Source organism: Rhynchophorus ferrugineus, unplaced genomic scaffold, assembly GCF_030347505.1.
Source record: "Rhynchophorus ferrugineus isolate W39M unplaced genomic scaffold, kcgeb_rfMv2 rfM6, whole genome shotgun sequence".
NCBI lineage: Eukaryota > Metazoa > Arthropoda > Insecta > Coleoptera > Curculionidae > Rhynchophorus > Rhynchophorus ferrugineus.
The window spans coordinates 38080615-38106814 of record NW_027472585.1 but is presented as its reverse complement, the minus strand read 5'-3'; the positions used below and the strand labels follow the sequence as shown (position 1 = coordinate 38106814).

The 26200-nt window shown below is 32.6% G+C and overlaps 1 protein-coding gene across 5 annotated transcripts in view; it reads left to right on the top strand.

Moving 5' to 3' along the window:
* LOC143198658 (uncharacterized) overlaps positions 1 to 26200 on the top strand; it is an 84394-nt gene that overhangs the window by 53411 nt on the left and 4783 nt on the right. For 3 of the 5 annotated variants that reach the window (XM_076408004.1, XM_076408003.1, XM_076408001.1), the window contains exons 2-6: positions 16941 to 17079; positions 18702 to 18872; positions 21611 to 21864; positions 21917 to 22158; positions 23194 to 23879. In XM_076408004.1, the coding sequence (XP_076264119.1) occupies positions 17029 to 17079; positions 18702 to 18872; positions 21611 to 21864; positions 21917 to 22158; positions 23194 to 23879 (1404 nt within the window). In that variant the 5' untranslated portion in view covers positions 16941 to 17028. Of the gene's footprint in view, positions 1 to 10686; positions 10795 to 11580; positions 11690 to 16940; positions 17080 to 18701; positions 18873 to 21610; positions 21865 to 21916; positions 22159 to 23193; positions 23880 to 26200 lie in introns of those variants that run through there. The other 2 variants (XM_076408005.1, XM_076408002.1) reach the window with 2 other exon arrangements.

Here is a 26200-nt window from a genome sequence, read left to right as displayed (position 1 = left end):
TTATGTTGAGGTCTAACGATGATGCTGGCAACCGAAGGTGTTGATAATGATATTAAAATTGGAATTTAACTCAAACTGATAAATTAAAATTCACTGACTACAAACGTTTCGTTCCCAGTATACAAAAAAATAAAATAAATTAAACCTCCTCTGATAAAGTTTCAAAAAAATCACAAATTCCAAAAAGGTAAGCGTAGAAATGCATATTCTTGGAACCAAGAAATAACAGCAAACATATAACAGTAAAAAAGAACAAACTGAACAAACTGGTAAATTGGCCGGCAAACATTGCGTGTCAAAATAATCTAAAGAAATCAAGTATTTTTTTGCCTTTTAATGTACTTATGTACTTATTGATCAACAGGTTCGTAGAGTATCTAAATAGATTCCAAGAGAATATTTCCCATTCTTGTATATTTTGTACGTCCATCAGTTGCTTCAATGGAATCTACTAATATTCTCTAAAACTTCCCATAACTGAAAGAGTTATGTCCTGTATAATGTCTGCACTATATTCTTCGCCATTTAAACAGAATTACAACAGATATTTAACTTAAATAAAAAGAAAATAGTTATTAGTTTAACATAATTATCATAATAAATCTATGTATTTTTGTGAAAAATCGCTCTGGTTTTCAAGAGTAAAACGTTCCATTTTATTGGCAAACGTTCAGTTCATTATAGATAATTGCTGATATAACTATTAACTTTAATCTTCGTGGTTATTAACATGGTCATAAAGCGTATAATTTAAATATTTGTTCTATAGAAAACATAAATTATATCTATAATATTCCGTATTCGACTTAGATCTTTATTTGCAAACTAATCAATGGAGAAAATGTCGACTCAAAACGCTAGTAGATTCTTTGTAATGAAACGCGTTGTAGTGAACAATATATTTACTCTTTTTGTATCTTATTAACCAACTGTTCTGTGGTTAATAAGCGATGATATTTTTCAGATATTTTTCTTACAGTTGTATTATTAGTATGTTCAGTAAATTGTCATTGTAACTTTTATTCTGCCTTAATCAGCCAGTATTTTTTAAATTAAATTGCTTAATAAACATAATAGTTTCAGAAGGTATTATAACATAATACTCATCAGTGATTATCGGATTAGGAATATGCCCTTCGCATATAAACGTCTGGAAGTTATTGATTAATCAACTGCTTAACTGTCCAAAAGTTCTTTGAGATTTTAAGAATTTTCCTGCAAACAGTTACAATAAGTTGTTAACAATAATAAACAGTAAGATATCATTGATCAAATAAAGTTCAATAGACTTTATTAAATATTTAGAAACTAATTTTATCACCAAAATTTAGTATTTTAATTGTCAAACATCTGGACACATATACATTTTTTTATTATTATTATATTTTTTATTATATTAGCTTCTTCTTGTTTGGCTCTAAATATTCTGGTTGTGATGTATGATTTTAATAGTTCGGTGTGTTGTTTTGGTAGCATTTTTTTGTAGTTTATGAACAAGACTTTCATGCCAAACCTTATCGAAAGCTTGTGCTACATCTAAGAATATAGCTGAGCATACTTTTTTAGTTTCGTAGGCTTTTTCAATAACATCTTTTATTCTGTGGACCTGGTCAATTGTTTAGTGCTTGGTAATAAACCCAAGCTGGTGTGTTATTATTAAGTTTTTAATCTCTACGATCGGTTTCATTCTTTTCAACAGGAGTTTTTCAAAAATCTTAGATATTACTGGCAGCAGTGGTCTAGGTCTATAGGCTTTTATTTCGTTTGGTGACTTCCCAGGTTTTGAGATCATTATAATTTCCATTATCTTCCAAATGTGTGGGACCTATTTTAATCTAAATGCTATATTGATCAAATTGGTGAGTTTTATAATTCCCTTTCTTGGTAGCTTTTGCAGTAATTTTCCGGTTATTAAATCGTAGCCTGGTGATTTCCTGTGGTTAATGTCAATTTTAATAGCTTGGTTAGCTCTTTCGGAGTGACTAATCCAATCATAGAATTTTCAGCTTTTATATCCGGCAAATTATGTTCAATATCAGTTTCGTTTGGTTTGAAGTTTTTTCTAGATATTCAGAAAATGCTTCTGCTTTTTGGTGATTGTCACGTGCCCATTTCCCACATAGGTCTCTTATAGGTGGACTGTGTAGACATGAGCGCTTTAGATATTTTGTGGCTTTCCAGAGTGAGTAATTAGTTTCTTTATCATCTGTTGAATTTCTCAGATAGTCATTTATGGTTTTGTTTTTAACTTCCAGTATTTCCCTTTTCAGTCTTTGGGTTATATTATTTAAACTATTTTTATATTCAGGTGTTCTGTTTTGTTGCCATTTTTTTCGCAATTTACGTTTTTCAGCTACCATTTCCTTCACTTTTTTGGATAATTAATTCCTTTACTTGTACTCTTAATTTCTGGAATATTATTCCAAGCAGCTTGTTGAATATCTACTACGAATTTTTCTGCTTCAAAATTTAATTGTTCAGTTGTCTTGAGGGATACATTTAGTTGAATTATTTTGTTCAGTTCTTCAGCAAATCTTTCCCAATCTGCTCTTTTGTTTGTTAACGTTGGGTTTCTTTCTTTTCTTATTATATTTTTGCTCAAAGTCAGAATCACTGGCGTATGATCTGAAATTAGCTCAAAATTTTCTTCGACTTTTATATAGTTGGATGTCATGTTTCTTACTATGAAAAAGTAACAGGTCTGGGGTTTTCTCTTGATCAGTCGGCCAATAAATTGGTTTTCCAGTTCACATGTAACGACATCTTAGTTCAGCAACTGCTTTATGCAGTTCATTGCCTGTAGTTGTGGACACATATACATGACATTAACAACTCTCTTATCTTACTGATTAATATAATCCTGTGAAGAGAACAAAATAAATTTTGTGGTAAAATTAGATCTCTTTAAATGGACCGCATATTACACATTGTTAGTTACACTTTTTATGATAGCCATAAAAATATCTACATTGTTGTAACTGTAAATTACAAAGCACACACAACCTTCAAGTCGTACACAATTTAATTAACCTTTATGGCCAATTAAGTTCTTCTGTTTAAGAGCTATCTTGTGACAGTTTATTATATTGTTAAAACGTGATATCACGGTTCGAAAATAGACAAAATATATAGTAAAATCGTAGCGAAATAAGTCTTGCATAGTAGTAATTAGTTTTTACAGTACATTCAACAAATTAAATCTCTTGTTAAACTATTTGGTAACTACTAAATAGTTTCGTAAAAGAAATTGAAAAAACCTTGAAAAGAAATATGTTAATACTATTATTGACTCATTATTAATGACATTAATGTAATTAAAACGTACTGATTCATTAATTGTGACCTCTAACGAACGACAAATTTAATTAACAAATAACTATCGTTTAATTAAGGTCCATTTTAACGCTGCATGCCTTAACAAACAATTGTTAAACGATCTTAGAATTTAAAATGGCTAAAACTGTAGTTTAATAAAATTCTATTTTAAGTTCATTCATTGATAAATATATTTGTCTGCTTCTCGATAATTTTGACATTCCTCGTAACATTTATGGATGAAATAATAAAGGCAAATCGTATCGAAAAAAAAAACAGAAATTCGCATAGGGTATTAAAATGTGAAATATTGTATGGAGTTTTTGCTGATGATGTACTGATTACAAATGACAATTCAAGCTACCTACAAAAAAAAAACATAACTATATGGACAACATTTTAATAAGGGAATATATAATGATTTTCAACAAAAACCAAATGAAAATTAGAGTGATGAGAGATCCAGAAGAAATGAATATGCTAATTTTAGCTAATTATATTTAACAATAGAATAAGTGAAATCACTGAAGTATCTGGGAATAGAAATTGAAAGTAATGAATGTCAAGAAAATGATTCGAAAAGCTATGAATTTATATTTTAGAATAACTAGCAAATTCATTAATAAAAAAAGAATATCCGTATATTAGAGAAGAAAACTGAAGCCAGTGAGCGGAAATAAAATATCTCAGAAGGGCAAGGATGGACAGGATGAGAAACACTGGAATGACCTCGGCATAGAACCTTTAGCCCTAACTCTCAAAAGATGCGAGTACAAATTTGGCAGCTGTAGGATCATTAGTTTGTGAATTATAGCATTTTGAGTGAAGCTAGATTTGTTATTTTGAAAAAAATTGATAAAAAGGAATTTCGCGTGTTGATAAAATATTACTTTTTGAAGGGAAAAAATACACTTGAAACAAAAACCTGGCTTGATGTCGATTTTCCGAACACTGCCCCAGGAAAATCAACCATCAAGGATTCGTATGCTAAGTTTAGACGTGGTGAACTGAGCACCGAAGACGGTGAATGCAGCGGACGCCTAAAAGAGGTTGTTACCGACAAAAACATTTAAAACATCCACAAAATGAATCCAATAAATTGAAATTGAACGAAATAGCAGACACTCTAAAGATATCAACTGAACATGTACATTATATTATTCACGAATATTTGGGTATGAGAAAGCTCTGTGCAAAGTGGGTGCCGCGCGAGCTGACTTTTGACCAAACGTAATAAGACGTAAGATGACCAAGCGTAATAAACCCGAGTTTTTGTGTCGATATGTGACAATGTATGAAACATGGCTCCAATCATTTCCACTCCGAAGTCCAATCAACAGACATCCGAGTGGACTGCAACCGATTAATCCACTCCAAAGCGTGAGAAAACGCAACAGTCGGCTGGCAAGGTTATGGCGTCTGTTTTTGGGATGCGCATTTGACTACCTTGAAAAAGGAAGGACCATCAACAGCGACTATTATATAGCGTTTTGGACCGCTTGAAGGACGTAATTGCCGGAAAACGGCCCAATTTGAAGAAAAAGAGAGTGCTGCTTCACGAAGACTATACACCGTGTTACAAGTCAGTGAAAAAGATGGCAAAAATCCATGAATTGGGCTTCGAATTGATTCCTCATCCACCGTATTCTGCAGATCTGGCCCCAGCGACTATTTTCTGTTCTCAGATCTCAAAAGAATGCTCCCTGGGAAGAAATTTTCGTCGAATGAAGAGGTGATGGACGATGACCTGACGGACGTAATACCTGAATGAAGTGGATGAAACTGAGGCCTATTTTGAAGCAAAGGACAAATCGTACTACAAAAATGGTATCGAAAATTTGTAGGGTCGCTATAATCAGAGTATCACCTTTGAAGGGAATTATGTTGAATAAAAAAACTAATTTTGCCAAAAAATTGTGTTTTACTATGGTAGAGGACTTTTCAATTGACCTGTTATATTATTAGTGGCAAAAGTTCATGGATTAATCATGTCCATATCACTGATTATTTTTAAATCTGACTGAAATATATCTTTGTTTCATAATAAGCCAATGAAATAATTATAACTTATTCAAAAAATTTTGATTAAATTAAAATAGCATCATATTTTTAGTTCTACTTTTGAAAAATATCCGAATAACTTTAACTTTGGTATTAGTGCCATTTCAAGGCTAGATACTAGTATCTATACACAGGTTTTGGAATTTGGTCACGTTTCTTCTTCACGTTTACTTGCAAGCTTAACATTTAAAGGCATGTCTGATATGTTATATATAACAGTTGATTTTTATTTCTTAATAAAGACTGATTAGGTTAAAATTCCTTTACCCTCCAATGAACAATTCTGTTAAACAATAAATATGCATAAATAATTATATAATATTGTTTGGAATAGTTTTAAAACTAAATATGTCATGTTATAAAATCGTTTATTTAAAATAATAAACAATTTTAAATAATTACGCCATTTTTAATAGTTCGGTACTGGTCATGATTATAAATCAGTGACCTAAATCATATTGTTATAATGTTATATATAATATTTATTTCTCGTATTTCATTTAATAGATATTATTGAAACCTTGAATAATTTATCGATCTATCCAACGGATGTCGGTATCAGGACTGGGTATATGTAGTTTACAAAGGCAACGTATTAATGGTATTAGTATAGAGTTTTTCGGATGATGGATTAAAACAAATTATGCGCAATGTACTAACGAAATACTTTTGATTTATTTGAAGTATATTGAATATAATTTTGTTTAAGTAAACTTTGTGAGTTCTTTCGAAATTAATTTTCACAAAAATTCTGCAAAATTGAGTGATGAAGATTTATTGACTTAATAGGTATGAAGAGAATATATTTAGGAGTCAATTCGTTCGTTCTACGATATTAGCAACTGACAGGAAAAAGACCAACTAGGCAATCAACGCCGAGCAGTAACTCTCACGTCAATTATATGCCAAATATACTTTTAACGTAATATTTATTTAAAAAATGCCTCTTGTTGCTAAATTGCTTTTGACCAAAATTAGGGTACCATAAACACTCATATTCATAATAAATATCTCCCAATGCACAATTGTATAGGTAGATGTGTTTATTTTGGCATTAGCATCTGAATAATAAACAACAGGTTACACAAAATTTGCCAAAATAATACAATTGCCACAAATTTTCAAGATTTACCAAAACAACATTCTTCAATGATTGCTTTTTTACAATATTTAACAGAATCAGCAACTGAAGCACAAATAATTCATACTGAAATGTATTGAACTGTCAAACCAAAAGGGGGTCTGATATTTATATTTGAAGCCTAATAAAGAAAATAATAAATACGTCATATCATGTTTTTGAATGCTTGATTTATAAACTTATTCTAGATATGCGGGAATAAAAAATATGAGTTGGTGCAAAATCAGGACTGTACGGAGGATGACCTATCAGTTCGACCTTTTGCCAGTTAAATAGGTGCATTTTTCAGTCGATGTCAAAAGCCTGCATTATCATGATGAATGATGGTCATTCATTCCCACTTTTTTCTTGGTATTTCACAAAACAGTTCTGGTAAACAGTGTTTAGCACACGACTCCTTGCATTGCACCGTTTCCTTTTACCAATTGATACAAGCTTCTTCTTTAGCTTTTGTCAAATTACATGGGATCTATCGTGGACAAATCTTGTTACCAGGTAAATGTTCGTACAATATCTTATTGATTGTCACCGTATTAATACCCAAAGATGAATCAATCTCAGAATAAGTCGCATGGCAATCTTGAAAGGCATCAATGTTTTAACACAACAATTGAACACAAAAGACTAACATAAGTTGACGTAAGTTCATCGATACACTCCCATCGTGATCAGTGAGACATTTTCAACTCACTGTGAGCAACATAAATTCTATACAAAATACAAAACTTTCTGAAAATGGTTATAGGATGCCTTCCAATTGGTAACGTCAGTTGAAGCCTAACAACACGTAGTATTACCAAGGCTCAAAATATGTGCTAAATATCAACCCTAGAACGCAGCAATTGGATTGGGCATAAATTCATTGAGGATTTGAGACATTAAAGAATTAATTAAATACATTGAATACGTTGATAAACCTGCAAACTCGTTAAAAATTGTTCTAGGTATTTCTACCAAATTCTAAGCATTAGGAATTATTCAAAAATGTAATTAACTAAATTATTTTTTATTATGAACTTAATATTAAACAAATTAATAATGAACAGCAAAAACGGTTGTTATACAAACGGAGACTGAACAAGACAATTTTACCAGTTGATAACCCTACTCTACATGTTACAGTATCATTAAAATGTTTTTACAAGCCCTTAATTGGTATATTTCACTACTGAAATCATTCCTCCAATATTATTTCTACAAATTGTATGTAAATTTTATATAGTGGTGGTTTTTGTAATAAAGAAGCGTGAAAATGAGCCAACTCTTCAAATAACATCAAATTAAGATACTGACAGAAATAATCAAAATCATCATTAAAACTAATTACAATTATATTTTGTAATATTTGGTCAACGTCAGCTCATGTCACCATCCTAACATGTAGATCATTTCAGTAAGTGATCTGCTATACAACTTATAATCTAAATCTCATTCTAGATACTATTCTAACTTATTTTAAAGTCTATCCTAACTTATTCTCAAGACCATTCTAACTTATTCTAGAGATAATTAAATCTCATACTATGTGTCTATTAATCAATTCGTATGGTAGTTTGCGTTTGAGCCTATGCACTACATTGTCATCGCGCACATTTAACTATTTGGCAAGTGCATCGGGATGCACTAATAGTCTTTCAGGCCGGCTTAGTGGCGCAGTGGTAAAGACGATGGGACGGTCCTCCTACTGTTGCGAGAGCCGCGGGTTCGAATCCTGCTGGGGCATGGTCGTAAATGTATATTTGTGATTGTTTAAAATTTGTGAATGTTGTAGGCAAGAGTGTAAAATCCGACAAGGAAAATGATCCCAGTCACGCCAGTAACCAGGCTGGGTAAGACCGGATGTCTTGATTTCTAAAGTTAGTCACTCGCCAATCGGTAGGCTTAATGCTGAGGACCGTAGTTCGGAGCCCACGTTAAACTTTAGGCCCAGTGCAGATAAACCCATAGTTGGTAAAAGGAGACTTTAAAATATATTTAAAAAAAATAGTCTTTCAGGGTACTTCACACTAACACTTTGAATCACACCGTTATGTGTTCTAAGGGGATATCGCGCTGAATCAGTAAAAAACCAATAAAAAAGTAAAACTACCCACTTAATATGAAGGAATTACTTGACATATATATTCATTGTTCTCTGATTCTGCAATTCGATTTACGTTTGTTTATAGATAGTCAAATTGTTATTGAAAGTTTAATGAAACAAGTTTAAATTAGAACGAACATTGCGTTACCGAAACGTAATTAATGAAAATGACTATTAGAAGCATTGTACCCCACGTGGGTACGACTGATAATGAGATACGGTATAAAGTTTTATGAAACAATTACGTGGCACCATTCGATGTGATCTTTAGCCGACGAAACAAAAACGAAAATGCTTTTTAATCGTTCTAATTGCCAAATATGAATTTTCCCGAGATCAGAACGCGTGAATTTTCTGCTTTCACTGCGCGCGATAATTACCATTATTAAAGAAAACATCTGAATTGACGCACCTTATTAAATTTTTTAAATAATTTACTACAATACACTAGTTTTGTACGAAGTTCCTATTTTGTGAATGATTGTTTTTGACTTGATTCAATATTGTTCAGTCCTAAATTGCTACAAATAAAAAAAAACAAAAATTGTTTTTATTCGGATCTACAAGGTTTCAATAATTTGTAAATATTACTCTTTTGTTATTTAGCAAATTGCTCTTTTTGGCAGAATCCCATATTTGGATGCCATATGTCCATATAGGTTTAAAGATGTATAGTGAAACAATTTATCTGCACTAGTGTTGATTTTCATAACTTATGGGATTAGTAAGTTTTAATGATTTTCTTGTAATATATAATTTTAAACATTTATACATCTTATTAGAACTTTAAGCTGATAAAAAATTTATCTTAAAGAAAATGGCGTTTTGGTAGGACACCTTTTCTACTTTATTTGGAGTGATATTAATAATTACTATATTTCTTGTACTTTTTCTGTTGATCTAAAGCTAAAAAAATCATTTTCTGACATATTGAGAGATAGAATGACCCTGCAAAATTAGACGAAATAAGCTATTTAATAAGTTATCCCAGTTCTTGATAATTTTACTTTAGTATTCGTGCCAAAACGTAATTTTCAAACCTTAACATTAAGCTATAGATAATAGTTTTACCAGATCGATTAATAGCTCCATAATTTACAACCCCGGAGATTTTTGAAAAAAACTATTTTTAAATAATAACTCATTTTACAATTACTCAACTTACACATCAATTTACTATTCTATATCATTATTTTGAAATGCAGGGTACAAAGACGTTCTTTGCTCACTTGAACTATAATACTTTTATCAAAAGAAATGAAAAAGCTACCTGTTTTGGCCGGCTCTCTATTATATTTTATTTGAAATATTACAAATCTTGTTTTGATTTTCATATAAAAAATAACTGTACATTTACATTTATCCAAGAGTATATACGTTTATTATTGTTATAAAGTAAATGAGACTGTTAAAATTGAATTTCAGTTGGGTTATTGGATGTTGTTGATAGTTAAATTATTAATATAGTTGAATGGGAATTACTATCACATCTATCATATTCGTCACATTTAATCCAGATTACTCACTATCTACTAATCTAGGAAACAATTGAACAGGTGAGACGTTATTCTGACAATAAAACATACTAAAAATAAAATTTAAGTATGTGGTTCAAATTAAGCTAATTATATTTTTAAGGCGTAATTATATTTTTTAAAGAACATACAAAAACGACATAAAAACATGTTGCAATTTAAAATATATTTTACACATACAAGTAGTTGCACAAATATAAATTCGTGACGGTTTATAATTATGTTCCATTATGCATTTACGCCAAAAAATATATTATTAGAAATAGTATTTTCAAAAATGATTGATTGTTATTCATTGCAATTATAAGGCTATTCTGCAATCTACTTTAGACGATTATTCTCTTATGTTATTTAAAAACTGACTTGTACAGATCTTTTCAAGTACATCGAAGTATTTGGTTTACTCATACATTCATAGTTTTTGCTTCTATAGCATGCGATATAATTATTTTAAAAATAAAGATATATATATATATATTAACTAATTATTGATATGGATTAAAACATCATGAAATCTTAACCCAATAAAAACTGACAGCCTGCCCAGGTACTCCTCTGGTCGAAACGCCGCACCATGTTTTATTGCCAAAGGTCCACCCTGAGGACTATTAACCTTCCCAGAAATATTCAACCCCTACTTGGAAGGGCTATTAAGACAGGTATAAGAACTTCAATGGAAATTATTGTTATTTTATTTATTTATTTATTTTACATATTTTAAAGTTTCCTTTTACCAACTATGGGTTTATCTGGATTGGCCCTATTCTTTAACGTGGGCTCCGAACCACGGTCCTCGGCATTAGCCTATCGACGAATGTATCTAGTCTTGATTAAATAATATTTTGTCGCACCAATGTAATATTCTGTGTTTTAGTTTTTTTTAATTGAACCTTTTAATATAGAAAACCGAAATTAAAGAATGTCCCTCTTGATAACGAAAATGTTAGCAAATATCTGTTATTTTCAATAGTCCCTCTGGCTTAAGTTGTTTAAGAAAAATAATTGATACGACTATATTTATTAAATATTCATGCTATTAGAATTAAGTACTGGATCTGATCAGAATTTGGTGAAACTAATGCGATCGATAAATTCGAATAAGTTTAGAAGTTGTATACATCCTGAATATATATATATATATATATATATATATATATATATATATATATATATCAATGGGAAATAAAATTGCATAAGCTTAGCATGACTAAAACGCGGCGAATCATCAATCCTGCTGCAATAATAGAAGCCCACGAAGCGGCGACAATTAACAACAGGTAAAAAGAAGAAAAATAATAACAAAACAAAACTAGCCTGGTGAACTAGGTGAACCCGACCACCACAGGTAGTATCTACCGGTTATTTGGTTACACTTGGTTGGTAACTTGGAACAACGAATGGAAAGGCACACTGTCTTTTTGCAGTTTTAAACCAAACCACGGGCAAGTCAGTTGGCCTTTTTGAGTCCGTCGCTTTTTTCGTAATTCTCATATTGTGAGGTGGATGTTTACGTTTGGTGATACTAAATATGTGTGGTGATTACTTGGTGGTTATGTTAGTATTTTTATTTTTTTTTTAATTATTATAATTTTTTACAGTATAATTAACAGTTGTCATTATATTTCTGTAGGTTCGGTTATTTTTCAGTATTTAAAAATTAAAATAAATTGACTAATAGTTAAATTTTATTATAGTATCCACGTTCTTCGTTTTTTACATTTTCAAAAACTAATCAAATTATTTTATATTCGTATTTATTGGAGCTCCAAAAATCGACTCATATAACCCATTTTTATTTAAAAATGGAAATACTACCTAGTTCAAACAAAACAATACCTTCAGGAATTGCATGTAGACTATCATGGGACATTTGGCTTGTCAATATAAAAAAATCCTAAAACAACGAAGTAGGTTCGTAGTGGTAGGTTTTGTCTTTCAATAAGACAATTTTTCATGACAACTATTACATTTTTGATCAGTTTCGTTTTGTTAAATCTTGTACTAGACACACTTGGTACAATCTTAATTTACACATTAATTTATTACCAGTTTTTCTGGTTTATTTGCATCAATACAAAAGCAAGACAAAATAGGGATGAATACATTAGTGTATATTTGCCAAATTAAATTAATCTTCTAATTTCCTGCGCATCGTCCAGTTGCTCTATTGCTACCGAGTTGCTATGATTTAGAAGATTACTAATTCTATGTTTTAACTAGAAATTTTGGATCTCGTTGAATCATTTAATTTTGAGCTCGCCTTATAGTTCTTCGTTAGTTACATAACTGCAAGCATTAGTAATTAATCCAAGAACTTTTTGTTGTCAAGTTGGGAGTATCTTCTGACCAACCGGAACAGTTGTTTGAATTTTGTGTCTGATCTGTTCGACTTTATGGCTAACAATCTTTATTCAATGAAGCTGGATATTTATGCGTTTATTTTGAGTTAAGCAGCCAGAAGTCAGAAAGAGCTAAATTGTGCATAATTGTGTTAGATAGGGCAAATTTTCTTAACTCAAGCTGACAATATCTTCTAAAAATCAGTACTGTTGGGGCGATTAACCCGCGATTTCGGTTCACCAAATAATAAACTATATTTTGAACTACTTACTGACTTTATTCAAGTTTTTTTTTAATTTGTACAGACTACATGTGTTACCTTAAACGATTACATTCTTGATCTATCTTACAATACTTTCTGTTTTTTCGCTTATATTCTAACTTAACCTAACTTCTTACAAATGTCAAACACTACAACTAATCACGTCGAGGACATCCGAATTATCTTAGCCATTGAAAAAAGAAATATTTCCCATCGACGTGTAAATCATTTATAATAAATGCGTCTTTATATGTAAACAAACACAGTTGTTTAATTGCAAGTCTTAGCCTTGTTTTATGTATTCTTCTAACACATTCATATACATTTAGCACGAATCTTCATCCAACACTTTTTATGACAATCTAAAACACCATTCTTCTTTCTTAAAATTACTACCTTTCGCGCATATAAACTAATATCAATAAAAAAATTCAATAGATAATTGTCAATATTGCAATGATTTTTTACATTATTTTCATTCATAATGAAATAATATTCATAATTCATAATTTATTCACGCATTCATAATTTAATACTTCTCACTATCTATGAGGTTTTAGTAATAATCACTTAAGTAATTGTTGTTTCATTTTTACATTTTATATTAAAGTTATAGTATTGCCGACTTGATTGATGCAGTACTCAAGGCACCAGGACGATCCTCCTACTGCTGCGGTAGTCCTGGGTTCGAATCCTGCTGGGTCACGCCATTAAAATGTTGTTTGTGATTGTTTATAATTGTGATTATCCGTAAGGGAAAAATGCAAAATTCGACAAGGAAAATCATCCCAGCTACGCGAGTAACCAGGCTGGGTAGGACCGGATCTCTTTTAGGATGATCTCTCAGTTGGTTAGTCATCAGTCAAAAGACTTATTGCCGAGAATCGTGGTTCGAAGCCCAAGTTAAACAACGGGTTCAGTCCAGATAAACCCTAGTTGGTGTAAAGAAGACTCTAAAACATAGGAAAAAAGTTATATAATATTATTAATATTATAATAATACTGATATAATAAAAAACCTAAAAGTATCTATCATGGTTCCCTTTAAGGGTTTTGCTGATTCTAGTGCTAGTTCACTTGTATTTTTATCACAACCAAAATTCATAATGCTATTGTTATTTATGAGCTAAAGAAATAAACAGAAACTCGTATATCGCGAGACTTTTGTATAATAAACATAATTTAATAAGTTAGGTCACGAAATGGCAAAAGATCTCCGTGCTAGGTACCCTGTGTTCATTGATATCCTGTTACTTTACAATTTGTTGGTTTATTTACTTGGATTACTTGTTATTATATTACATTTGTTAATTAATAATGTTTTTCTGTTCATACAACGTGAATTCCATACTTTGTGAGTCAAGGCATTGCTACAATAGCGGACAAATATTTGATTTTATAAATGTTACCCAAACGATATAGGGTTTTCCCTTAACACAACTTAGTAAAATTATTTCGTTTTTTTTTGGAATTACTAAGCTCAATTCAAATATTACTTTTTTCTTCTTTACAACAAAAAATTTATACAATACAACAAAAAATTCCGACTCATAGAAATAATAACTATTTCTTATATTATTTCTTGTAAAATTTCCCATAAATCAAATTTAAAGACTTCACAAAGGGCGTTCCAACTTTTTGGTATTCCACTAAAAATTCTAAATAATTTTAATTTATTATATTTTATGTTGTTAGTCGACTTGTATTTGTATTGTATTATTTTACAACTTGTATTATTTTCTCGTTAAAAAGCCATTTATTGAGAATAGTTGGAACAATATATGTTAATAAAAATATGTATATTCATTTTCTACAACTATTCTCAATCTTCCTATAAACTTGGTTATACAATGTTAAAAAACAATGTTAGTTTTAGCGCCAGCTTGGTTGGCGCAGTGATAAAGATGACAGGACGGTCCTCCTGCTTTTGCGATAGTCACGGGTTCGAATCCTGCTGGGACACGGTCGTTATGTTTGTGATTGTCCTTGGGCAATAGTGCAAAATCCGACAAGGAAAATGAACCAAGTCACGCCAATAACCAGGCTGGGTAAGACCGGATGTATTCTGAGATATTATCCAAGTTGTTCACTCGCTAGTCCGTAGGCTTAATGCCGAGGACCGTGGTTCGGAGTCCACGATAAACAGTAGGTGCAGTCCAGATCGTCTTGAAGTTCGTAGTCGTCTGCATTAACAGTTTTATACAGTTTTAGCAGCTTGTAATACCAAACATAACTAATCTCACCCCATGCACAGCAGGAGTAATCTGCTTCAGTGTAAATGTGGATGGTTCTTCTAGACTAACCCATAACTTTTTGTACTTGGGATTAGACACTTTTTATTTCCCGTTAGAACAAATTACAGAAAACTTTTCTTTATTGCATGATATGCGATCAAAACGCGATGACGAAACATTTTGAAATGTCATTTTCAGTAAATTCGGGTAACAATCGTTTTTCCCACCTCTGGATCTTACTCGTTACGTGAAAACATCAGGAAATAGTTGTTTTATAAATTGCTAAACTGTCATCATCCAACTTAACAGTGTGGCTATGTTATTTAACAGTTATTTATAGCTAATAATTATGTATTAAAATTTATTAATCAACAGTATCAAACTTCTCACTATAACCCTCAATCTATGATAAATGTATTATTAAATAGTTTAGAAATAAAAAGTAATCGAATGGTAGTAAATCTGGAGAATATTTCCAAAGATGTATTGTTTCTAGACATTGTATAACAATTATTTGAATAGTGCTATTTTAGTTCATTAGTCAAGCAGAGTAACAAATTTTCATAATTATCTGTAACCACTTTCTGGGATAATTTCTAAGTTGGTCACTGGCTAGTCAGTAGGCTTAATGCCGAAGACCGTGGTTCGGAGTTCACATTAAACAGTAGGTCCCGTCAAGATAAACTCTCGTTGATAAAAAGAAGACTTTAAAATATAAAAAAAGGTTTTCAATGTGATTTTTATAAAAGACTCTAAAATATGTTTAAAAAAATGCTGGTTTTACAGCGATCCAATCGTCGAATAAGTTTCGCACTTGATTAGCATTTGGAAACATTGAATTATTGAATTATTACATTGAATAATTATCTTGAATTTCATAGACACCTGCAGTAACAGTTTTATTCGGTTTAGCAGTTTGTAATCTATACTTTACACCTTGCTAAATCCCACCACAGTCACAGCGGGAATATTCTGCTTCAGTGTACATGTGGATGGATCTTTTAGCGTATTATTTTTGTACTTGGGATTATGCATTTTTCATTAGATTTTTTCATTTCATTATTTTATACATTCCCGTTAGAAGAAACTACAGAAAAGTTCCTTTTAGTTAATTTGTTGTTATTGAATGTTATTTTCAGTAAATAAAAACAAAAATAGTAACTTTGAAGAATGTGTCCAAAAATATATTGATTGTAGACACTGAGATGAGAATTATTTTCATGGTGCTATTGTTTTTTCATTTCTTCAAGTTATTAAAGTAATAATTTAGCAAACAGGTGAAGCAGTATTAGATTTCTGTGGAACTGATTCTTTGCTTTGCTTGTTATCCATGTTGTATCTTTGATTTTAATGTAAAAAGTCAGCTCGCTTGAGCTTTGAGTGATGAGTTTTGTTCCCAATATTTCTTCAAAATTGTTTCTTACGTTTATTTATTCACAAGTAAAACAATTCTAATTATATGACGATTTATACCAAATAAAAATTATAATCAAACAAATATTAAACGCATTAATTAAAGATTTTTGATAAAGCATTGCTTAATTTCTTATTCCTCTACCAATATATTGTCATAAACGAAATGTTTAACACAGTAACTTCGAGTGGTTTGTTTTCATATTCGTTATACAATCAAATAATTTGATGAACGAAAAATACCACAGAAACAGGCCGAATCGATTTATTCAGTTCTAACGTGGGATTTCGTATCCAAAAATAGGCATACCTTTTGCGTTTGACAATGAAAAGAAAGGTATTAGTTCAAATATTGATTGATATATTTTTCAGTACAACTTAGAGAAAAAATTTCAAAATCTTTAATGTATTAATCAATATTTGCTAGGTAAATATCAATATTTGGGAGACGTATTTAATAAATATCGCGGAAAATATGTAGATATGTTCAAAACGAAGATGGCTGAAATAATGATAAAGTTACCGTAACCTTATAAATTGTTTTTTTCTGTTTTAGGAGAAAGCCCACTTTCCCGGGGTCTTTAACAGACCTTCACCGATTTAGGAAAACTGCACATGGTCATGACGGATCCAGTAGGATCGTCATGGTTAGGAAAACGGACCAGAGGACATTTGCATCCATTAAAAATGGACACGTACGTAAAAAATACTTGATATTTAGAGATTTTCTTCTGTAGAACTAAAGCTAGAAATTAATTTAATTACTATTATGGCTTATTCCAAAAGCTATTCTGTTTTTCTTTTAATCAGATCAGATGGTAGTAAGCATTTTATATTTAAATTTTGCAAGCAAAATTTAGATGTCCGCCCTACAAGCCAATACTTGTACGCAACTTGCAAATGCCTTCTCAGATATTCAACATTATCTGCTTACAGGTGTTTATGATTATTAATTTTTACTGCGAGATATTTGTTGATTTGTTGAAATGAAGTCGGAGGTTCCTTGGGGCTGATATTGGAGCCTCGTGAGATGATAGAATCTCCATATCGTCAGCATATGTTGCCACAGTAGTGGATCTTGAGTTTAGAAAGTCATCTATTAAATATTGGATATAGTTTAGAGTATACTTCATCCTGTTTTGTTCCTGTTTTCGATATCGAAACTGTTTATTATTTCTTGAAGACTTTGCTTATCATACTTGTCGTTTTGTCACATATACAAGGATTTAGTTTAGGGAATACGTGGTTGATTCATTAGCAGATACATGATTTTGCTTTTAAGGAATTTATCAATGTAAATACTAATAAATATTTGTTACTGGACAAATTCAATTATCTTTTGACACGTACTAGTTATACCTTTGACATAAAGTTGTCTCATTTTCTTCAGTGCTTTCTGCTTTTTCTCGGTATCTGTTTACCTTTAGTGTCTTCTTTTATTACCCAAATTTTTAACCAATTTAGATCAAATATATTATTTTAGTATTACCGTCATTTTATTAATCATCATCAGTCTGCCTTGTTTTTGTGTTTAGGTGAATAATAGCCATCCTCAATAGTTACACTGGTGGCTTGTAATTAATCCACATTGAAATTCTCTCTTTCGTAATGTTTTATGTTTTCGCGAATTATTATGAATGCCCCACAATTTACAGATATAACCGAACCTTGATTACTTTTTATCCGCTCAAAATTAGCACAGAGTACATACATACGGAATAGATAAATATATTATTCAATCTAAACAAGATACTAAAGTTATTAATAAAAGAACTTTTTTTTTTTGGTTTTTACCTTAATGATTTATTGCATGAAATATTTTTGGTATTATACTCATATCCTGCTTGATGATTAACTGAGTAACTGATTCTTTCTATCAGTGTCTCCAGCTAAAAAAGTAGTGTAAAAATGTGTTTTGTGTAAATGTGTATTAAATACGTTTGGAATTACATTTATATACGGGGCTTCCCAATATTTTCTATAATTTTTAATAAACGATTATATATAATCCCTAATTCATTACTATATGAAATTCAATAAATATATATTTCTTTGTCCCAACATATGGAATTTGGCTTTAAACAAACAATACGGTTTCAAACAATGACTAATTACCCTATATAATAAATACATAAACATGAATTTCCACGCTTATTCCTATAAAAAAAGTGACTCACAATCATAGTGTATTTAGTCGCATCAGGTATCTCTTCTTATCTACTGATATTTAGGCGATAAGTCAGCGTATGTTATATAGGACATCGCATTAAATAGGAACAACAGTCCATTTTTAATATCAGCTCTTCGTTTCCTTTAGGAACCTACGTTGGAAACGATAACTCGTGAAACCATAGAAACGTTTCGAGGACAAAGGACAGAGTGCAAGGTAACTACCGAGAAGAAGGACTTCGAGGACCACTGTCCACCCGATATAATCGAAGCTCTAGCTAAGAAAGCAACGCATGATATCAAAAGGCCTAGTACCAAGGTAAATTTAAAAGATATTTTTTTTAATTTAGATTAATTATTATATCTCGTTGAGATTCTCTTGATTTCGTGAGTGAGTCGGTATCTAATACTGTATCTGTGTATAGTATATATCTAGTATCTGAGCGCATTTACTATGTCTCTTTCCGCGAAATATATTCCTTTCCGGGAAATTTTGCATCAACACTCATTCAGAAAACATTGTATCTAACTTTGTTACTACATAGTGTTATTTATTGTTATTGATGTTTGTACGGTTTGATGACAGGTGCACTAAATATACACAGTTTTTTTTTGTTTTGTTTTTATTTATATTGCCACTTACCACGATTACTTCTTCCAAGTTGCTTCTTCACTATTGTTTCCGATAGCAAGAATGGCAATATCATCAGCACTTTTCACCATCGTGATATTTGTATATCCATTTGTGTAAAGTAAATAAAGAATCAGCTAATACACTTTTGACTTTAGATTCTCGCTGTGATGTAATATTTGAATTTTTTTTCTGACATTTTCTGTAGTTTATAAACAAGGACGTCGTGTCAAACCTTATCGAAGGTTTGTACTACATCTAAGAATATAATTTAACATACTTCTTTCTATTAATAGGCTTTTTCAATACCATCTCTTATTCTCTGCATCTGATCAATTGTTGAATGTTTGTTAACAAACCCAAACTGGCTTATCCGTATTAGTTTCTATTCTTTATAATCCTTAATCTTTTCAACACGGTTTTTTAAATACCTTAGGTATACGGATAGCAGGGAAATAGGTATATATATATATATGCTTTTACTTCATTTGAGGATTTTCTAGGTTTCGGAATCGTGATCATTTCAGCCAACTTCCGCTTCAAGCTCCTGGGATATGTTTTAGTCAAAATTGTCAAATTGATCAAGTTGGTGATGTTATAAACACGTATATAAGTTTTTTTTAATTAAAACATAAAGGACTAATATTATGAAGATTAATCTTATTAACATTAATAAATACAATAGTCGTACTAACACTAACTTTATTAGACTAACACTAAAGTCCCGGGAGTAACAAAGAAAACGCGTTTTTTTTTCATAAACGTAATCTATATCAAGTAAATATAATCTATATCATTTCAATGCCGCTTTTCTAGAACGATTTATCTTTTGTCCCAAAATTCACCTTAGATACCCTCTTAATTCCAGCGAAATTTCAGTAGTCATAAACTGCCAGTAGTCGCTGGGAGCCAAATCTAGCGAATACGGTGGATGTGGGAGCAATTCGTTTCATGCAAGTTCAATTCATGTAGTTTTGCCATTGTTATGATTGAATTGTGACACGGTGCGCTGTATTGATAAAACAACATTTTTTTCTTTACCATATGCGGTCGTTTCTATTTCTTTACAATTTCTTCCTGCAAACGATCCAATATATATAATATTTACTCTTGATGGTATTTCCCTTCCCAAGATATTCTATAAATATTACACCACGCACATTCCACACTACCGAGGCCATAACCTTTTCAGCCAATTGTTATACTTTCGGAAGCTATGGACGAGGTTCACCGGTTGCTGTCCACTCAGATGACGATGGTTTTGGTTACAGAGTGAACGATTTATCCATTGTCTCATATCATCGTAAAAATTCCTATTTGTTGCGTTTAAACATGGCCAAACACTGCTCAGAATCATCAACATGTTCTTGTTTTTTGGTCCACAGTGAGCAAACAGGGCAAACAAACCCACATTGAACAAAGCTTCTTATAGTCAAATGCTCATGGAATATAAAACCAACATATTCTTTTAATATCTTTACGATATTAGCAAACACACACAACTTCACTTTTCGATCATTCAAAACGACTTTGTGGATTTCTTTTGTTTTCTGGTGTTACCACCTTATTTAGACGTCCACTAGGTTCTGCATCATCGGTGTCTCTACGACCACGTTCGAAGTCAACAAACCAATGTTTCATTTCTGTTTCTGATAGAGCGGAGTCCTTATAACACTTTTCAAGTCATTGTTTTGAAAATAACAAAAATAGTGCCACTCTTAGGATAATAACTCACAAAGTTATGAGTAGAATATTATGAAATTTTAACAGCTTTCGTTTGAAGGTTAGTACTAACTGAAAAAGAGGTGTATGCAATAAAACTAGCGCCATGTATATGTTAGGTCCGGAACATTTCAGCCCATGTCCAGACATCTTGCAGCCGAATGTTAATTTTAGCCTGTAAAATGCTTTGTACACTTCCATTCTGCTATTGCTTGATATCACCTTTTAATAAATAAATTTTTCTTTTAAAGCGAAGTACTTACGGAATTTATGGTCTTTCCAATTCTGGCATTTCCATCTCCTGGCTTCCATTGCTATCGATTAATTTATCCATATACTGAAATGCCCTTCCAATACTATGACTTATCATTTCATATTCTCTCAGTATCATATTTCATATATTTTAAGGGTTTCTGTAGGTGTATATCTGTAGGATGTTATTATTACATTCATCTGTAACAATCGAAAAAAGAAACTTTAGACGCGCCTCTCGTATTTCGAGTATTCATAAGGTTAATTGAGAGGAACATCTTCAATTTTTTTTATGAAATATTTAAGCTAAAATGTTACAAGGACGCATATGCACATCCGCACTATTAGTAACGACCGTTTTTTCGCACTCCGTAAACAAAACGGGTTACATTAAATGTTGGACTGGACAGTACAGTGAAAATTATCTTTTAAAACTTAACTTTTCTTTATAGAAACGGCCAAACGGAAAGATGGACTTTGAAAATGAATGCCTAAAAGCTCACAACGAGTACCGTAGAAAACACGGAGTACCACCACTCACGCTCAGTAGAGAAATATGCAGGATCAGTCAGAAGTGGGCCGATTCATTGATACGACGAGGTGTTCTGGTTCATAGCAACAATCGGGAGTATGGAGAGAATTTGTTCATGATGCAGTCATCGAATCCCAATTTCACTCTTTCTGGCAGGAAGGCGGTTGATAGCTGGTAAGTTCGGACATTATGATGCTATTAGCAGTTATATGATGGTTTCATTTAGGTACGAAGAAATTAAAGTACATCAGTTCGGGGGAGAACCAAGTAGTTTGGCTTCTGGACACTTCACTCAGGTCGTGTGGAAAGGATCAAGGCAATTAGGTGTCGCTGTCGCCACTCACCAGGGAAAGGCAGTGGTGGTAACGAATTATTATCCTCCAGGAAATGTCATAGGAAGCTTCAGCGAGAATGTACCGCCGCCTGGTGGGTTCCTGGTGAACAATAATAACGAAGTAGGATTTTACAGTAAGTTCTTGTTTTCTATATTTCTATTATAGGTGCTTGAATATACTTTAATCAGCGAACCTATTGGCGAAAATGCGAAGTATAAATGTAGACAACCATGAAAGAGAAAGCAGCCAAATTAAAATCAATGGTTATGACACTTTTTTATTCTTGCCAGTTGGCTGGATTATTGTAAATATTTTGCAACTTCTGGCGATCTAATCATTATGTGATCATAGGAACAGTTTTTTAATTAAACTTGTACTTTAATCTGCATATATTAAGATTACCATTTCTATTCTGTTTTCCTTTTTGTGGGATGTCTCAAAGGAATGTTCATCAGCGATTGGTGTAAATGCGAAGCATCAACGTAACAACCTTTTAAATTCGATGCTTTTTACTTTTCTTTACATTAAATAAAAGAATTGCCCTGAAGACACGATAAAGCGATTTTACAGCATGAGCGCCGTTCCATAAATCAAAACCTACCAAGGAAGCGTTGAAAACACTTGAATGGAACATATTATCGCACCCGCCGTACTGTCCAGACCTTGCCTCGTCCGACCATCAACTTTTAGCATCAATAGGACATGTACTGGCAAAGCATCACTTCGCCAATATCGAAGTAGTTAGAAAATGGCTCGGTGAAAAGTTTTGCTCAAAGGATAAACAGTTTTTTTGGGATGGCATCCTTGAATTGCCTGAAAGATGGGCAAAATGTATAGAATCAAATAATTTAATCCATTTTCTTAAAAATGATATTTTTTATAGTATTTTTTTCGAAAAAAAACTGCTATAACTTTATTGTACACCTGGAAGTGTGAGTGGCGACCTGTTAACCAATACACACTGCAGAGTTTGCTGTCAAGTTGTTCACACTGAGTCCCTATGTGCTTCTGCAAATTTAACGTCCTATCCGAGTAAAAACCCAATTATTTAGTCTGTTCTCTTTGTGGGATACTTTGGTTATACAATTTTATAGATAAATTTAATACCAACATTTTTACTAAACCCGATAGACACTAAAATACTAATTTCGCAATATTATCATTCCAGGTCACATGAGCAGACTGTCTCTGAGTAGTCGATGCTCCAACAGAGAGCTGAGGAAAATAACAGAAGACAATTTCGATGAGGATTTCCTAGACGCTCACAATAAGTACCGAAGACGGCACGGGGTACCGCCACTAAAGCTGGACAAGGAACTATGCAAGTGCGCGGAGGAATGGGCCCGACACCTCGCCTCCAGGAACATCTTGGAACACCGACCGGAGAGCAACTACGGCGAAAACATCTACTGCCTGTACTCGTCCGACCCCACGTTCACCATCAACGGCAACACGCCCGTCGATACGTGGTACGACGAAATCAAGGACCACCCGTTCGGCCGCGAGCCCAGCAATCTGAAGTCGGGACATTTCACTCAGGTTATATGGAAGTCGAGCGAGTATCTTGGCGTTGGCGTGGCCAAGTCCAGTCAAGGTAGTATATACGTGGTGGCAAACTACTCACCTGCTGGGAACTTCGTTGGTCATTACATTGAAAACTGTCCTCCGTTGAAGCCCATGTATTACGACGGATGCTCCAGTGTGACTAAACCCATAGCCATGACTAATGGAGATTATGCAGCACCCAGGAGGTCGGATTCGATTGATGTGGAAGCATTTTGTAGAGATGCTTTGAACATTCATAACGAATACAGGCGAAAACATGGTGTGCCTGAGTTAATATTAAATGACGAGGTAATTAGTGATATTTTGTTACAATGTAATAGGTCAATTGAAAAGTCCCCGGCCTAACATAGTAAAACACTTTTTTTTGGCAAAATTAGTTTTTTTAATTCAACATAATTTCCTTTAAGGGTGATACACTGATTATAGCGACCCTTCAACTTTTCTATACCATTTTTGTAGTACAATTTGTCCTTTGCTTCAAAATAGGCGTCAGTTTCGTCCTCTTCATTCAGGTATCACGTCCGTCAGGTCATCGTCCATCACCTCTTCATTCGACGAAAAATTCTTCCCAGCGAGCATTCTTTTGAGATCTGAGAACAGAATATAGTCGCTCTGGGCCAGATCTGGAGAATACGGTGGATGAGGAAACATTCGAAGCCCAATTCATGGATTGTTGCCATCGTTTTCACTGACGTGTGACACGGTGCATTGTCTTGGTAAAGCAGCACTTTCTTTTTCTTCAAATGCGCCCGTTTTTCGGCTATTTCATCCTTCAAACGGTACAATAATGTTATGTAACAGTTGCTGTTGATGGTCCTTCCTTTTTTAAGGTAGTCAATGAAAATTATTCCATGCGCATCCCAAAATACAGACGCCATAACCTTGCCAGCCAACTGTTGCGTTTTCCCACGGTTGGAAGCGGGTTCATCGTGTGCAGTCCACTGGGATGACTGTCGATTGGACTTCGGAGTGAATTGATGGATCCATGTTTCATCCATTGTCACATATCGACGCAAAAACTCGGGTTTATTACGCTTGATCATCTTCAAACACTGCTCCGAATCATCAACTCGTCATTGTTTTTGGTCAAAAGTGAGCTCGTGCGGCACCCATTTTGCACAGAGCTTTCTCATACCCAAATATTCGTGAATGATATGATGTACATGTTCAGTTGATATCTTTAGACTGTCTGATATTTCATTCAATTTCAATTTACGGCCATTCAAAATCATTTTGTGTTTTTTTTTATGTTTTCGTCGGTAACAACCTCTTTTGGGTGTCCACTGCGTTCACTGTCTTCGGTGCTCAATTCGCCGCGTCTAAACATAGCACACCAATCTTTGATGGTTGATTTTTCTGGGGCAGTGTCCGGAAACTCGACATCAAACCAAGATTTTGCTTCAACTGTATTTTTTCCCTTCAAAAAGCAATATTTTATCAACACGCCAAATTCCTTTTTATCCGTTTATTTCACAATAACAAAAGTTGTTTCACTCAAAATACTATAATTCACAAACTAATGATCCGACAGCTCTCAAATTTATAAGCGCAACTTTTGAGGTTTAGGACTAACTAAAAAAAAATGGAGTTAATTCCAGTAGCACCATCTATGTGTCAGGCGGGGGACTTTTCAATTGACCTGTTGAATTGTTAAGAAGAGAAAACAATGTTTTGAGTACAATTTATTTTCTTTATTCTTTGCGTAAGTTAATGCTCAAAGACAAGTTTGTTTATTTAAATTAATAATGTAAAAACATATATAATGAAAAATTATAAATCGATACGTAATGGAGAGAAGAATTATGAAGTGAATTAAAATGACTCCCTAAATCTTATGTCATATTGTCATATGTATGTCATCGGACCCAACTGATGATTATACACGACATATAAGAACTGTACTGTTCTTTACCCTTAACTAATCTGTTTTTGTTTTTTGATTATTGTTGTTTTTATCTGATTCTTAATTCTGATGCTTGGTTAGATTCTGGCTGTTCTTTTTCTAACTCTGTTCTATGTTCTGTTCTTGGTTGTTTTGCTAATTCTTCATGTTCGCTGTGGACGTGCGTGGTGTTTTATAGTTCCTCCATTGGTTTCTTGTGGTGACTGAAACGGTTGGTTCAAGAAACCCTTTTCTGCATCCCGATTCGTTCAAATTATCAGAGTGGATGGAACACATGCTTTACGGATTCTTAAGAAACGTTCGAAAGTTCCACGATCTCGAGCTTTCTTGAAGTTAATGGTTATAGCCACCATAATGGGTTTTCTACCAGATCTAACTTCTTACACGTTTGGTCTAGTCACGGTACCTACACACCCATTATCCGGAACACTATACAACGAGCCGATGAGACATCTTTTTTGCTAGCCAGTGTTTTATGTTTGCTCGGTGCCTTTCACATATTGGTCTAGCTTCACCAGACATTCAAACAATACGATATTTTATATTGTCTCAAGTCGCAATTCTTACCCGTGTAAAAATATTACAAAGAAATAGTTAAATGCATAAATTTTGGTAAAATATTTTTATTGATATTTTTACAGGTATAATTCGAAAGAAACGAACAATATGTTTACTATATATTTTTTATTACACATTTATTAATGTT